Below are 15,464 nucleotides of genomic sequence, written 5' to 3' on the forward strand. Positions count from 1 at the left end.
GAGCAGGGGGGGGGGAGAGAGCAGGGGGGGGGAGAGAGCAGGGGGGGGGAGAGAGCAGGGGGGGGGGGGAGAGAGCAGGGGGGGGGGGAGAGAGCAGGGGGGGGGGGAGAGAGCAGGGGGGGGGGGGGAGAGAGCAGGGGGGGGGGGAGAGAGCAGGGGAGGGGGAGAGAGCAGGGGGGGGGGAGAGAGCAGGGGGGGGGGAGAGAGCAGGGGGGGGGGAGAGAGCAGGGGGGGGGGAGAGAGCAGGGGGGGGGGAGAGAGCAGGGGGGGGGGAGAGAGCAGGGGGGGGGAGAGAGCAGGGGGGGGGGAGAGAGCAGGGGGGGGGGGGAGAGAGCAGGGGGGGGGGGAGAGAGCAGGGGGGGGAGAGAGCAGGGGGGGGAGAGAGCAGGGGGGGGAGAGAGCAGGGGGGGGGAGAGCAGGGGGGGGGAGAGCAGGGGGGGGGAGAGCAGGGGGGGGGGGAGAGAGCAGGGGGGGGGGGAGAGAGCAGGGAGGGGGGAGAGAGCAGGGGGGGGGGGAGAGAGCAGGGGGGGGGAGAGAGCAGGGGGGGGGGGGAGAGAGCAGGGGGGGGGGAGAGAGCAGGGGGGGGGGAGAGAGCAGGGGGGGGGAGAGAGCAGGGGGGGGGGAGAGAGCAGGGGGGGGGGAGAGAGCAGGGGGGGGGGAGAGAGCAGGGGGGGGGGAGAGAGCAGGGGGGGGGGAGAGAGCAGGGGGGGGGGAGAGAGCAGGGGGGGGGGAGAGAGCAGGGGGGGGGGAGAGAGCAGGGGGGGGGGAGAGAGCAGGGGGGGGGGAGAGAGCAGGGGGGGGGGGAGAGAGCAGGGGGGGGGGAGAGAGCAGGGGGGGGGGAGAGAGCAGGGGGGGGGGAGAGAGCGGGGGGGGGGGGAGAGAGCAGGGGGGGGGGAGAGAGCAGGGGGGGGGGAGAGAGCAGGGGGGGGGGGAGAGAGCAGGGGGGGGGGGAGAGAGCAGGGGGGGGGGAGAGAGCAGGGGGGGGGGAGAGAGCAGGGGGGGGGGAGAGAGCAGGGGGGGGGGAGAGAGCAGGGGGGGGGGAGAGAGCAGGGGGGGGGGAGAGAGCAGGGGGGGGGGAGAGAGCAGGGGGGGGGGAGAGAGCAGGGGGGGGGGGAGAGAGCAGGGGGGGGGGGGAGAGAGCAGGGGGGGGGAGAGAGCAGGGGGGGGGAGAGAGCAGGGGGGGGGAGAGAGCAGGGGGGGGGAGAGAGCAGGGGGGGGGAGAGAGCAGGGGGGGGGAGAGAGCAGGGGGGGGGGGGGAGAGAGCAGGGGGGGGGGGGGAGAGAGCAGGGGGGGGGGGGGGGAGAGAGCAGGGGGGGGGGGGAGAGAGCAGGGGGGGGGGGAGAGAGCAGGGGGGGGGGGAGAGAGCAGGGGGGGGGGAGAGAGCAGGGGGGGGGGGGAGAGAGCAGGGGGGGGGGGGGAGAGAGCAGGGGGGGGGGGAGAGAGCAGGGGGGGGGGGAGAGAGCAGGGGGGGGGGGAGAGAGCAGGGGGGGGGGGAGAGAGCAGGGGGGGGGGGAGAGAGCAGGGGGGGGGGAGAGAGCAGGGGGGGGGGGGGAGAGAGCAGGGGGGGGGGGGAGAGAGCAGGGGGGGGGGGGAGAGAGCAGGGGGGGGGGGAGAGAGCGGGGGGGGGGGAGAGAGCAGGGGGGGGGGGGAGAGAGCAGGGGGGGGGGGGGAGAGAGCAGGGGGGGGGGAGAGAGCAGGGGGGGGGGAGAGAGCAGGGGGGGGGGAGAGAGCGGGGGGGGAGGGAGGAGAGAGCGGGGGGGGAGGGAGGAGAGAGCGGGGGGGGAGGGAGGAGAGAGCGGGGGGGGAGGGAGGAGAGAGCGGGGGGGGAGGGAGGAGAGAGCGGGGGGGGAGGGAGGAGAGAGCGGGGGGGGGAGGGAGGAGAGAGCGGGGGGGGAGGGAGGAGAGAGCGGGGAGGGAGGGAGGAGAGAGCGGGGGGGAGGGAGGAGAGAGCGGGGGGGGGAGGGAGGAGAGAGCGGGGGGGGGAGGGAGGAGAGAGCGGGGGGGGAGGGAGGAGAGAGCGGGGGGGCAGGGAGGAGAGAGCGGGGGGGGAGGGAGGAGAGAGCGGGGGGGGAGGGAGGAGAGAGCGGGGGGGGGGGGGGGGGGGAGAGCAGGGGGGGGGGAGAGAGCAGGGGGGGGGGGGAGAGAGCAGGGGGGGGGGAGAGAGCAGGGGGGGGAGGAGAGAGCGGGGGGGGGGAGGAGAGAGCGGGGGGGGGAGGAGAGAGCGGGGGGGGGGGAGGAGAGAGCGGGGGGGGGGAGGAGAGAGCGGGGGGGGAGCGGGAGAGCGGGGGGGGAGCGGGAGAGAGCGGGGGGGGAGCGGGAGAGAGCGGGGGGGGAGCGGGAGAGAGCGGGGGGGGAGGGGGAGAGAGCGGGGGGGGAGGGGGAGAGAGCGGGGGGGGAGGGGGAGAGAGCGGGGGGGGGAGGGGGAGAGAGCGGGGGGGGAGGGGGAGAGAGCGGGGGGGGAGGGGGAGAGAGCGGGGGGGGAGGGGGAGAGAGCGGGGGGGGAGGGGGAGAGAGCGGGGGGGGGGAGGGGGAGAGAGCGGGGGTGGGGAGGGGGAGAGAGCGGGGGGGGGGGGAGGGGGAGAGGGAGCGGGAGAGGGAGAGAGCGGGGGGAGGGAGCGGGAGAGAGCGGGGGGGGGGGGAGATCGGGAGAGAGCGGGGGGGGGGGAGCGGGAAAGAGCGGGGGGGGGGGGGGGGAGCGGGAGAGAGCGGGGGGGGGGGGGGAGCGGGAGAGAGCGGGGGGCGGGAGAGAGCAAGCAGGAGAGAGAGGGGGAGGGGGGCCCTGAATGCTTGCTGGTCGCTATGAAAGCAGCTAAGGTCAGCCGTCAGTCTCTCAACAAGAAACATGAGGAAAAGAGTTAATAAGAGAACGCTGTTTAACCTGTTCTGCCTTACACAACTCAAATCCAATAATTTCTTCTTGGAAAAAGGAGATTGTATCCGTACCGTAGTTTCAATATCTCTCACATTTTCATTAATAAACCGTTGCAACAACAAACACGATATGTTTGTGATGACTGCAGCATGGACTGATGTCATTAGTAAGGATAGGTTCACTCAGTTAATACTGGCCACAATACTGTTAGTGAGCAACAGCCCCTATTCCCAGATCCGTAGCAAAAACACAACTAGTTAGCAATTCAGGCAGCACGTTTCCATTCAAACATTTTGACATTAGACTCTGCATCTCACTGACCATCATAGTTCGCTTGAGGTCCTCCTCCGGGACCCTGCCAGCGCAGAACAAGTCCCTGTCTGCAAAGTACTGGGTCGCCACATCTCCAATAGGAAGCTTGGACAGCACAACCTTAGCCCCGGACAGGTGGATTTTCTCAAGCTTATCATAAAGGATATTCCACTCTGCATCAAGAAACAAAAGGAGTTCAGAACAATTAATGGCGAGGGTGTGTAAATAGTGGACCTCATCTGTATAGTGCAGTGTCGAGGGGAAATGGATTAGCATACTGGTCTTTTATTACCAGGTCCAAGTCCAACTAATGCTAAGCCACGCAGCTACTGCCCACTGTTCGATCCATGTTCCATCATTCTCAACCAATAGGTGAACACAGTCACACTAATTCAAATCCAAGTTAAGATCCTTGGAGTTATAGTGTAATTCCAGCTTCACTGGGTTCATATGCTGGATAATGGAGCAACTTCTAATAAATATAGAACTCTGTGCTGAAGGAGTAAGGGTTGGGCTGGTGAATTGGTGACTGAAATACTCTTCTTCTCCAGACTTGGAATCAAGCACCCACCAAAGAAAAGTGCGGCACTTCTCCATTTCCCACACCAGACAGCCTGTGGTTTCTCTGAAAGACTGCCAATCAGCAGTGAATAAGGCATGTTTTGTGTTGTGGATCTGTGCCCACTAGAATCTATACTGTGACTACAGTTGCCTAAAATCATTCTACAGCAGGGAAAGGATACTTTCATCCCATCAGCCTGAGCTCGATTTGAACACAGCTTCTCAAGGTGAAAAGTAAAGGTTCAACTCCAAGCCAGTCAGTATCCTGCAACCTCTTAATTTTTAAAAACAGAGAATCAGCAGATAACAGAGGGATGAACTGAGAGATCACGGGCACTGGACAGAATCAAGTCAGCTGCCATCAACATATTGCTCAGGAATCGTATCCTGTGCAATGTATGGGGATTAACAAACTACTTAGAAAACTGCTGACACTGTGAAAAATTGTATGAATAAATTGGAGATATTGAGGGAATGAGCAATTAGAGACATTGGTTATTGGGGTTGGGCTGATGGTTGTGTTGTTCTTCTCTGTGTACGGCAAAGGATTTCAGAATCAGTGTCTCCTGACAATAGTTACAGCGAGGAAAACAACGAGACAGATTTAATACATTGAGCACTCAATCACTCATTGTACGGATAAGGAATACGACCTATTCCAAGATGGGTGAGGCCTTTACTGGTTGGACCACTCAAATCAACATGTGCTTTGATTATATAAAAGCAAAATACTGCAGATGATGGAAATCTGAAATAAAAACAAGAAATGCTGGAAATACACAGCAGGTCTGTCAGCTTCTGTGGAGAGAGAAGCAGGTACCTATTACATTTCTAACATTTGCCAGTTCTTGCAAGTTGATAGGTAAATTGGCCATTATAAATTGCCACTAGTATAGATAGGTGGTAGGGGAATTGAGGGTAGGTGGGGATATGGGATTAATGCAGGATTAGTATAAATGGGTGGTTGATGGTTGGCACAGACTCGGTGGGGAGAGAAGGGGGTGCGGGGGAAGGGGGGGGGGGAGAGAGAAGGTGGGGGGGGAAGAGAGAGAGGGGGGACAGGGGGTAGGAGAAGGGAGGGGGAGAAGGGAGGGGGGAGATATGCTGCCAGACCTGAATATTTCCAGCATTTCTTGTTTATATATATGCGCTTTGATTATGAGAACAGTTAGATCCCTGAGGCACGACTCACTCTCTGGCGGAAGGATATTAACTCCAGAGATATTTCAATCCTTTCTTCTCACTGAAGTGCCTTTGCTTTGCTGGCTGTGATGCCTTAAGTACTAACAGCTCTCCGATATTGCAACCAAGTACCAATTTTTCATTTTGTGTCTGGACAGTGACTCTCAGTCAGGTTCAGGGTTTGCAGCACCTGCATCATGCAGTAGGAGTCATTAAATAGCAAAGAGGAGCAGCAGCCCTGGTCAAGACTCCCCACCCACTCTACACAAGCTCACAACAGAATTAAAACTCATTCCAGTGCAGTGACATTCATTGTTCCGTCCTCGAGAGTACCGACCTCAACATTGTTCACCCGAACCTCTGCGTTATCCTTCTCGGCTTTGAGCTCCAACTCCACATTCAGCAGTGCGATCCTAGGCTTTTCATACTTCTTGGGCTGCATTTCAAAACCAGCATACGAGAACGTTTTCTTGAAGGCAACACCAGCTATCAGTTGAGATTCCTGTGATCAACACCAAGCAAGTGTAAGAAAATAGACATGCAAAATTTACTGAAACTGGCAAGTTATAAAAAATTAACCTTTAGATTCAATTTTCATTGTGCTTTTTGTAGAATATTGAGGTGAGAACAGTTGATGTATGGTCCTGCAGTGCTTGTAAATAGGTTGAGTTTCCAAAGTACGCTCACTGGGAAACCAGCCCTACCTCTTACTCCTGTCCTACCTTCTGTCAACTACCTAAAGTTGCCAGTCGAGAAAAAGTTTTAGTCATAAAGTGATAACGGCCAGTTGGCTGATCGAGTCCATACCAACTCTCTGTGCAGCAAACCAATCAGTCCCATTTCCCTGCTCTATCCCCATAGCCCTGTAAAGTTATTTCCCTCAAGTGCCTTTTGAAATCATTCATTGTTTCTGCTTCCACCACCCTCGTAGGCAGCAAGTTCCAGGTCATTACCACTTGCTGTGTAAAAAAGTTCTCTCTCACATTCCCCCCTACATCTCTTTCCCAAAACCTTAAACCTGTGTCCCCTAGTCCTTGTGCCATCAACTAATGGGAACAGCTTTTCTTTTGTCTACCCTATCCAAATCTGTCATGATATACACCTCTTTTAAATCTCCCCTCAATCTCCTTTGCTCCAAGGAAAACCACCCCAGCTTCTCCAACCTAACATTAGAACTAAACTCCCTCATTCCTGAACCATTCTGGTTAATCTCCTCTGCACCCTCTCAAGAAGCCTTACATCCTCCCTAAAGTGTGGTGACCAGAACTGGATGCGATGCTCTAGTTGCAGCCTAAACAGAGCTTTATAAAGGTTCAGCATAACTTCCCTGCTTTTGCACTCAATGACTCTATTCATGAAGCCCAAGGTCCCATATGCTTTGCTACCTACTCTCTCAATATGTCTTGCCACCTTCAAAGATCTATGCACATGAAACCCAGATTCCTCTACACTCTTTAGAACTGTAAGATTAAGTCAATACGGCCTCTCCCTTTTCCTTTTGTCTAAATGCATCACCTTATTTCTCTATTAAATTCCATCTGCCACTTGTCCACCCATTCTGCTAGCCTATCTATGTCCTGTTGTAGTCAACTGGTATCCTCACTGTCTGCCACACTTCCCCTTTAGCATCATCGGCACATTTTGAAATTTTACTCTGTATTCCAATATCCAAGTCATTTATGTGCACCAAAAAAGGCAGTGGTCCTGGCACTGAACCTGGGGAACACTGCTGTCTACCATCCTCCAGTCTGAAAAATAATCATTTACCGCGACTCGCTGTTTCCTGTCCTTAAGCCAATTTTTTATACAAGCCTGGGGCGGCACAGTGGTTAGCACCGCAGCCTCACAGCTCCAGGGACCCAGGTTCAATTCTGGATACTGCCTGTGCGGAGTTTGCAAGTTCTCCCTGTGTCTGCGTGGGTTTCCTCCGGGTGCTCCGGTTTCCTCCCATATGCCAAAGACTTGCAGTTTGATAGGTTAATTGGCCATTATAAATTGCCCCTAGTATCGGTAGGTGGTAGGGAAATATGTAGGGACAGGTGGGGATGTGATAGGAATATGGGATTAGTGTAGGATTAGTATAAATGGGTGGTTGATGGTCGGCACAGACTCGGTGGGCCGAAGGGCCTGTTTCAGTGCTGTATCTCTAAACTAAACTAAACTAAACTATTCCAGGAGCTTCAATTTTGTTAATTAGCCTTTTATGTGGCACTTTGTCAAAGGCATTCTTAAAATCCATGTAGACAATATCTATTGTTTTCCTTTCATCAACCCTCTCCTCATCAATAAATTAGATTAGTCAAGCACGATCTTCCTAATTAACACAAACCTCTCCAAATGCCTGTTGATTTTTTTCCCCGATTATGGTTTCTTAAACATTACTCACCACTGATGTTAAACTGACTTGCCTGCAGTTGCTGGGGACGTCCTTAAACCATTCTTGAAGAAGAGTGTCATATTTGCCACACCCCATACCTCTGGCACCTGCCCCATATCTAGGGACGACTGGAAGATTATGGCAAGCCCTTCCGCTATCTCCACTCCTAATTCCTTTAGCGACCTGGGATGCAAGCCATCTGGACCAGGTGACTTATCAACCCTAAGAATAGCCAGCCTTTTTAGTACCATCCCCCTCTATTTTTATCCTACCCACTGCCTCTAATCTCTCTGCTGTCAGCATCCTCCTCCTTAGTAAACACCGATACAAAGCATTCATTAAGTATTCTAGCCTTGCCCTCTAAGCATACATCACCCTCTTTGTCCCCAATAAGCCCCAGCCCACCCCTTCCTACCCACTTATTATTTACATGCCAGTAGAAGATTTTTGGGTTCCCTCACCTTTCGCCCTCGGTAGAATGTACCTAGTATCCAAAGAAAGGTCAAATACAAATATAGAATGCAGAATTCACAAGTCACTGTGCTTGCAGTAAATGATATGTCCCAACCCAAACATGGAGTGGACATTGATTCTGGCCTCATTTCCCACAGACTCCATCGCGATGCATATTGCACAGAGCTACACAATGACGATAGTTGGTGATGATCGTCAACCAGGCCAGGCAGTAAAGTTCTTTATGTAGCAAACACCCGTTATGGGGAAAGGGTGGGGGGCAGGATCTGGCTGTGTGCATGTTGGTGGAAGAGAGAGAAGGGGCAGGAGCTCAGGCAGAGTGTGAATGGGGGAGGGGAGAAAGAGAGAGGGCAGGGGGTCAGGTAGCGTGTGGACTAGGGGGATAGAGAAAGGGCAGGGTCTCAGGCAATGTGAAGGTTGGAGTGAAGGGGCAGGTTCTCTGGCAGTGTGAAGTTTAGGGGTGGAGTGAAGGGGCAGGGTCTCTGGCAGTGCAAAGGTTGCAGTGGAGTGAAGGGGCAGGGTCTCTGGCAGTGTGAAGTTTAGGGGTGGAGTGTAGGGGCAGGGTCTCTGGCAGTGGGAAGGTTGGGGGTGGAGTGAAGGAGCAGGGTCTCTGGCAGTGCGAAGGTTGCAGTGGAGTGTAGGGGCAGGGTCTCCGGCAGTGGGAAGGTTGGGGATGATGAGAGGAGAAGGGCCTCTGGCTGTTACTTGGGTTGGGGTAGGAGAAAAAGGGAAGGAGTTCTTCAATGAATTAACAAAGAGGATAGATGAAGGTCGTGCAGCTGATGTTATGTATCATGAACTCTCAAAAGGTGCTTGATAAAGTACCACATAATAGACTTGTGGCTCATGCAATTAAAAGGAACAGTGACAGCGATATCGTGGATAAAAAAGTGATTAAGACAGAAAGCACAGAATAGTGCTGGATGGTTGTTTGTCAGATTGGAGGGAGGCTTACAATGGTTTCCCCGAAGTTGGTAATGGGTCTACTGTTCTTTTCGAATCACCTGGACATGGGTAAACAGGACATGACTGCAGATGACACAAAGCTTGGAAATGTAGTAAACAGTAAGGAACATAGTTATAGACTTCAGGAGAACATAGACTGGTGAAATGTACATGGTGGATGAAACTTAACTCAGAGATGTGTGAAGTATCGGAATGATGAGGCACTATAAACAGAATTTTAAATGGGATGCAGTAACAGAGAAACCCGGGGTGCATGTACACAAATCTTTGACGGTGGTATGTCAAGTTGATAAAGCTAGTAATAAAGCATATAGGATGAGTAGCTTTATAGAGGTTTAGCATACAAAAGTAAAGAAGTTATGCTAAACTGTTATAAATCTAGAGAACAGATTTTTAAAACAGGTTTACTAAGCTCTTGGGGGTGGCTATGTAAATTTTTTTGCATTTTCTCCTGGCAACAGAAAGAATTTAATGTTTCCAAAAGAAACCAGGTAGGATTAATGCTGCCAAACACCAACCTCCAGACCTCCTCCCTGAACTTTCTTTATCCCAATCATTTTCAGTGGGAGAAGGTCATCCAGCATCATGACTGCATCCACCACCATCTTGGAGAAGAAACCTTTCTGAAGAGCAATCAGTTTGGAGCTGAGGGCAGTAGCTGCGCATTTCTCAAAAAGTTCTCTCTGATGCCTGTAAGGGTGGGACAAGATAACACAAACAATGTATATTAAAAGGACCAGCATTAAGATTACAAGACAAGTTTATCCTACATCTAGCCTATTAATGGAATTACAAAGAAATCCACTTGTTCGGCAGCAAGATCCACTCTCTCCACAACCAATGTAATGTGGCTGCAGTGCGTACTAGCTACTGGATGCAATGCAGCAACGCTCCAAGACTTCTTCGACAGCATCTCCCAAATCCATGGCCTCCAGCAACAAGGAGGGCAAGGGCAAAGAATGCATGGGAACACCATCCTGTCTTGGAACATATATGGCCACCCGGTCAAAATCGTGGAATAACGACCCAACAGTAATGTGTGAGCACCTTTACCACTGCAGCAATTCAAGGTGGAAGCATCGTCTTCGCTTGTATTTGGAAGGTGCTATGGGATGGGAAGCAATGTTAGGGGTGACAGAATGGACCAGGGTGTCACGGCAGGAACAGTCCCATTGGAATGCTGAAACTGGAAGGAAAAACGTGTTTGGTGGTGGCAGCACACTGGAGGTAGAAATGGTAAAGGATTATTTGTTGAATGTGGTGACTGCTGGAGTGAAAGGTGAAAACAAAGGGAACCCTGACTCTGGGAGGGAAGGGGTGAGAAAAGAAGTGTGGGAAATAGGACGGACATGGTCAAGGGCCCTTTCAACCACAGTGAAGAAAAATCAATGGTTTGAAACATTTCAGAAGTGCTGGTGTGGAAGATGTTGTCATCAGAACAGATGCAACAGAGACAGAGAAATTTGGAGAATGGAAGACAGTCCCTACAGGAAACCGGGTGAAAGGATGTTTAATCAAGGTCGCTGTGGGAGCCAATGGGATTACAGTATACTTTATACTTACTCCTTGTTGTCTTTCTTCACATTTACAGCAATGGCTTTGATTTTTTCCAAGGCCTATTCCAGAAAACAAAAAATCAGTATCAGCTAGTTAAGGAAAAACATATCCTGAGGGCTTCTCTGTCTGTATGGTTCCGTTACACAGCAGACTGTATCCACTGAGCTGTCCGCAGAGCAAACCAATCTTTCTAATATACACTTTGCTTACTGAGTGATAACAAAGAGGAAAGTAGGCAAAATACCTAACTATGAATCAAATGTAACAATCAGTGAATCTCTCCTGTATTAAGTGCATCTGTACCTCTTAGAAACCACAACAACTTGCATTTATATAGCACCTTTAAAGCAGGAAAACGTTCCAAGGTGCTTCACAAGAGTCTAATCACACAAAAATCGACACCAAGTCAGAGGAGACATTGGGAGGGGTGGCACAAATCTTGGACAAAAGGTAAGTTTTAAAGAAGGCAAGGTGGAAAAGAAGAGAAAGATAGGGAGAGAATTCCAGAACTTAGGGCCTAAGCAACTGAAGACAAGGCTACGAATGATTGAGGGTTTTTGGGGGGGGGGGGGGGGAGAATGTGTAAGAGCGCAGAGTTGAAAGAACGCAGAGTTCTTGGAGGACTGTAGGCTACAGAGCTAGGAAACGACAAGGTCACCGAAGGAACAAACATTTTAATTTGACGTGTTACTAGACTGGGAGCCAATGCAGGTTAACACATGTTAGCGCCGGGTAACAGACAGTAGCAGAGTTTTGGATGAGCTGAAGTTTACAAAGGGTGGGAGATGGGAGGCCAGCCAGAAGAACATTGGTATAGCTAACAAAGCCATGGATGAGGATTTCAGCAGATGGGCTGAGGCAGCAGTCCATGCTGACCATAATGCCTCTCCATACTAATCCCACCTGCCTGCATTAATTCCATATCCCTCTATGCCTTGCTCATTTAAGTACCTGTCCAGATGCCTCTTAAATGTCGCTACTGTCCCTGCCTCCACCACCTCCTCAGGCAGCTCATTCCAGATACCCACTATTCTTTGTGTGAAAAATTTACCCCTTTGATTCCCTTGAAATCTCCTCCCTCTCACCTTAAATCTATGCCCTCTAGTTTTAGTCACCCCTACCAAGGGAAACAGACTCTGGCTATCTACCCTATCTATGTCGCTCATAATTTTATATACCTCTATCATGTCCCCTCTCAGCCTCCAGGGAAAACAGACCCAGTCTTAGTTTTAGTTTTAGAGATACAGCACTGAAACAGGCCCTTCAGCCCACCGAGTCTGTGCCGACCATCAACCACCCATTTATACTAATCCTACACTAATTCCATATTCCTACCACATCCCCACCTGTCCCTATATTTCCCTACCACCTACCTATCCTAGGGACAATTGTTAATGGCCAATTTACCTATCAACCTGCAAGTCTTTGGCATATGGGAGGAAACCGGAGCACCCGGAGAAAACCCACGCAGACACAGGGAGAACTTGCAAACTCCACACAGGCAGTACCCAGAATTGAACCCGGGTCGCTGGAGCTGTGAGGCTGCGGTGCTAACCACTGCGCCACTGTGCCGCCCTGAGTCTATCCAATCTCGCCTTATAACTCAAGCCCTCCAAACCAGGCAACATCCTTGTGAATCTTTTCTGCACCCTCTCTAGCTTAATCACATCTTTCCTGTAGTGCGGCGACCAGAACTGCACACAGTACTCCAAATGCGGCCTAACCAACGTTATGTACAACTGTAACATGACGTCCCAACTCTTGTATTCAATGCCTCGGCCGATGAAGACAAGCATGCCATACGCCTTCTTCACCACCCTGTCTACCTGTGTTGCCACTTTCAGGGAACTATGTACTTGCAACCCAAGGTCTCTCTGTTCAACAACACTCCCCAGGGCCCTGCCATTCACTGTATGTCCTGCCCTGGTTTAACTTCCCAAAATGCATCACTTCGCACGTGTCTGTGTTAAATTCCATTTACCACTCCCTTGCCCACTTTCCCAGTTGATCTATATCCTGTTGTAACTTTAGACAACCTTCGTCACTGTCCACTATACCACCAATTTTGGTTTCATCTGCAACTTACTAATCGTGCCCCTTGCATTCACATCCAAGTCATTAATATATATGACAAACAACAGAGGGCCCAGCACCGATCCCTGCAGCACACCACTGGTCACCGGCCTCCAATCTGAAAAACAACCCTCCACTACCACCGTCTGCCTCCTATCAACAAGCCAATTTTGTATCCAATTTGCTAGCTCACCCTGGATCCCATGTGTTCGAACCTGCGGGACCTTGTCAAAGGCCTTGCTAAAGTCCATGTAGACAACGTCCATCGTCAATCCTCTTGGTCACTTCCTCGAAAAACTCATCAAATTCGTGAGACATGATTCCCCACGCACAAAGCCATGCTGACTATCCCTAATCAGACCATGCCTTTCCAGATGCATATAAATCCTGCCTCTCAGAATCCTTTCCAATAACTTTCCCACCACAGATGCAAGGCTCACCAGCCTGTAGTTCCCTGGTTTATCCCTGCTGCCCTTCTTGAATAAAGGCACATTAGCTATCCTCCAGTCTTCCGGTACCCAAGTTCGATTCCTGGTACTGCCTGTGTGGAGTTTGCAAGTTCCCCCTGTGTCTGCGTGGGTTTTCTCCGGGTGCTCCGGTTTCCTCCCACAAGCCAAAAGACTTGCAGGTTGATAGGTAAATTGGCCATTATAAATTGTCACTAGTATAGGTAGGTGGTACGGAAATATAGGAACAGGTAGGGATGTTTGGTAGGAATATGGGATTAGTGTAGGATTAGTATAAATGGGTGGTTGATGTTCGGCACAGACTTGGTGGGCCGAAGGGCCTGTTTCAGTGCTGTATCTCTAATCTAAATCTAATCTACCTCACCCGTAGCTAACGATGATACAAAAATCTCAGCCAGGGCCCCAGCAATCTCCTCCCTTGCTTCCCATAGCATCCTAGGATACACCTGGTCAGGCCCTGGGGACTTATCCACCTTAATGCGCTTCAAAACCTCCAACACCTCCTCCTTTGTAATGTTGATATGCTCCAGGATATCGGTATTCCCTCCCTTGAACTCACTAGCTTTCATGACCTTCTCCACGGTAAATACGGATGAGAAATATTCATTTAAGACCTCGCCCATTTCCTGTGGCTCCACACATATATTGCCACACTGATCCTTAAGGGGACCTACTCTCTCCCTAGCTACCCTTTTACTCTTAATATACTTATAGAATCTTTTAGGATTCTCCTTTATCTTATCTGCCAGGGAAATCTCATGGCCCCTTTTCGCCCTCCTAGTTTACTTCTTAAGTGTACTCCTACGTCCCTTATACTCCTCGAGGGACTCGCTCAATCCCAGCTGCCTATACCTGACATATGCCTCTTTCTTTGTCCTGACCAGACCCTCAATAATCCTCGTCAACCAAGGTTCCCTAAACATGCCAGCCTTGCTATTCCATCTAACAGGAACATGCCGGCCCTGAACACTTCCTATCTCACTTTTAAAAGACTCCCACTTGCCAGACGTCCCTTTACCTGTAAACAGCCTATCCCATTCAACTTTTGAGAGTTCCTGTCTGATGCCATCGAAATTAGCCTTCCCCCAATTTAGGACTTCAACCTGAGGACCAGTCCTTTCCTTTTCCATAACTATTTTGAAGCTAATAGAGTTATGGTCACTGGTCCCAAAGTGCTCCCCCACTGACACATCAACCACCTGCCCACCCTCATTTCTTAAGAGGAGGTCGAGTGTAGCCCCTTCTCTAGTAGGGACATCCACATACTGCTTCAGAAAACTATTCTGGACACACTTAACAAATTCTTCCCCATCTGATCCCTTAGCACTAAGGCGGTCCCTGTCAATATTAGGGAAGTTAAAATCACCTACTATTACAATCCCATCAAAGTGATCAGCCCTTTCTTATTTCTAAGTTCTACCCATATGGCCTCGCTGGACATTCCCCCCGGGATATCCTCTCTAAGTATTGCTGTGATATCCTCCCTAATCAATAGTGCAACTCCCCCACCTCGCTTACCTCCACCTGTGTCACGCCGGAAAGATCGGTACCCCGGAACATTGAGCTGCCAGTCCTGCCCATCCCTCAACCACATTTCCATGATAGCTATAATATCACAATCCCATGTATCGATCCATGCTCTGAATTCATCTGCCTTACTTGTAAGGCTTCTTGCATTAAAGTAAATGCAGTTTAGCCTACCAGACCTTCCACGTTCCCTGTCCTGCTCCTGCCCGGCCTGCCTACTGGACTTGCTTGCTTTAACCTCTACATTTGCCTCAACGATCTCATCTGAGAGACTACTAATTTGGGTCCCACCCCCCCTGCAAGACTAGTTTAAACCCTCCCAAGTAGTGCTAGCAAACCTCCCCGCAAGGATATTGGTCCCCCTCCAGTATAGATGCAACCCGTCCTTCTTGTACAGGTCACCTCTGCACCAGAAGAGATCCCAATGATCCAAGTAGCTGAAGCCCTCCCGCCTACACCAGCTCTTCAGCCATGCATTAATTTGCCTAATCCTCCTATTTCTACCCTCACTAGCACGTGGCATAGGGAGTAATCCTGAGATTACAACCTGGGGTCTTGCTTTTTAACCTTCTGCCTAATTCCCTATATTCACTTTGCAAGACCTCATCTCTTTTCCTGCCTATGTCGTTAGTACCAATATGGACCATGACATCTGGCTGCTCACCCTCCCCTTTCAGAATGTCCTGCAGCCGCTCCGAGACATCCTTGACCTTAGCACCAGGGAGGCAACATACCATCCTAGAGTCTAGTTTGTGGCCACAGAAACGCCTATCTACACCCCTTACGATAGAATCCCCTATGATTATAGCTCTTCCAACCCTTTTCCTCCCCTGCTGTTCAGCAGAGCCCTCCGTGGTGCCACGAACTTGGCTGTTGCTGCTTTCCCCTGGGAGGTCATCCCCCCCCCACCCCCCAACAGTATCCAAAGCGGTATATCTGTTTGAGAGGGGATGGCCACAGGGGACTCCTGCACTGCCTGCCTGCGCCTACTACTCCGTCTGGTGGTCACCCATTTCTTTTCTGCCTGTGCAGCTATTACCTGTGGTGTGACCACCTCACTAAACGTGCTATCCACGACTTCCTCAGCATCACGGAT

At 51.7% G+C, this 15,464-nt stretch overlaps 1 protein-coding gene across 1 annotated transcript in view; it reads right to left on the reverse strand.

Annotated features, from left to right (window-relative positions):
- Nucleotides 1-15,464, reverse strand: part of cct7 (chaperonin containing TCP1, subunit 7 (eta)) — a 50,423-nt gene that overhangs the window by 12,983 nt on the left and 21,976 nt on the right. Inside the window, exons 5-8 of the mRNA XM_068028663.1 lie at nt 10,308-10,360; nt 9,263-9,434; nt 5,265-5,429; nt 3,194-3,382 (exon numbers count right to left, since the gene is read on the reverse strand). Of these exons, the coding sequence (XP_067884764.1) occupies nt 3,194-3,382; nt 5,265-5,429; nt 9,263-9,434; nt 10,308-10,360 (579 nt within the window). The remainder of the gene's footprint in view (nt 1-3,193; nt 3,383-5,264; nt 5,430-9,262; nt 9,435-10,307; nt 10,361-15,464) is intronic.

This window comes from Heterodontus francisci, chromosome 1 (assembly GCF_036365525.1).
Source record: "Heterodontus francisci isolate sHetFra1 chromosome 1, sHetFra1.hap1, whole genome shotgun sequence".
Taxonomy (NCBI): Eukaryota; Metazoa; Chordata; class Chondrichthyes; order Heterodontiformes; family Heterodontidae; genus Heterodontus; species Heterodontus francisci.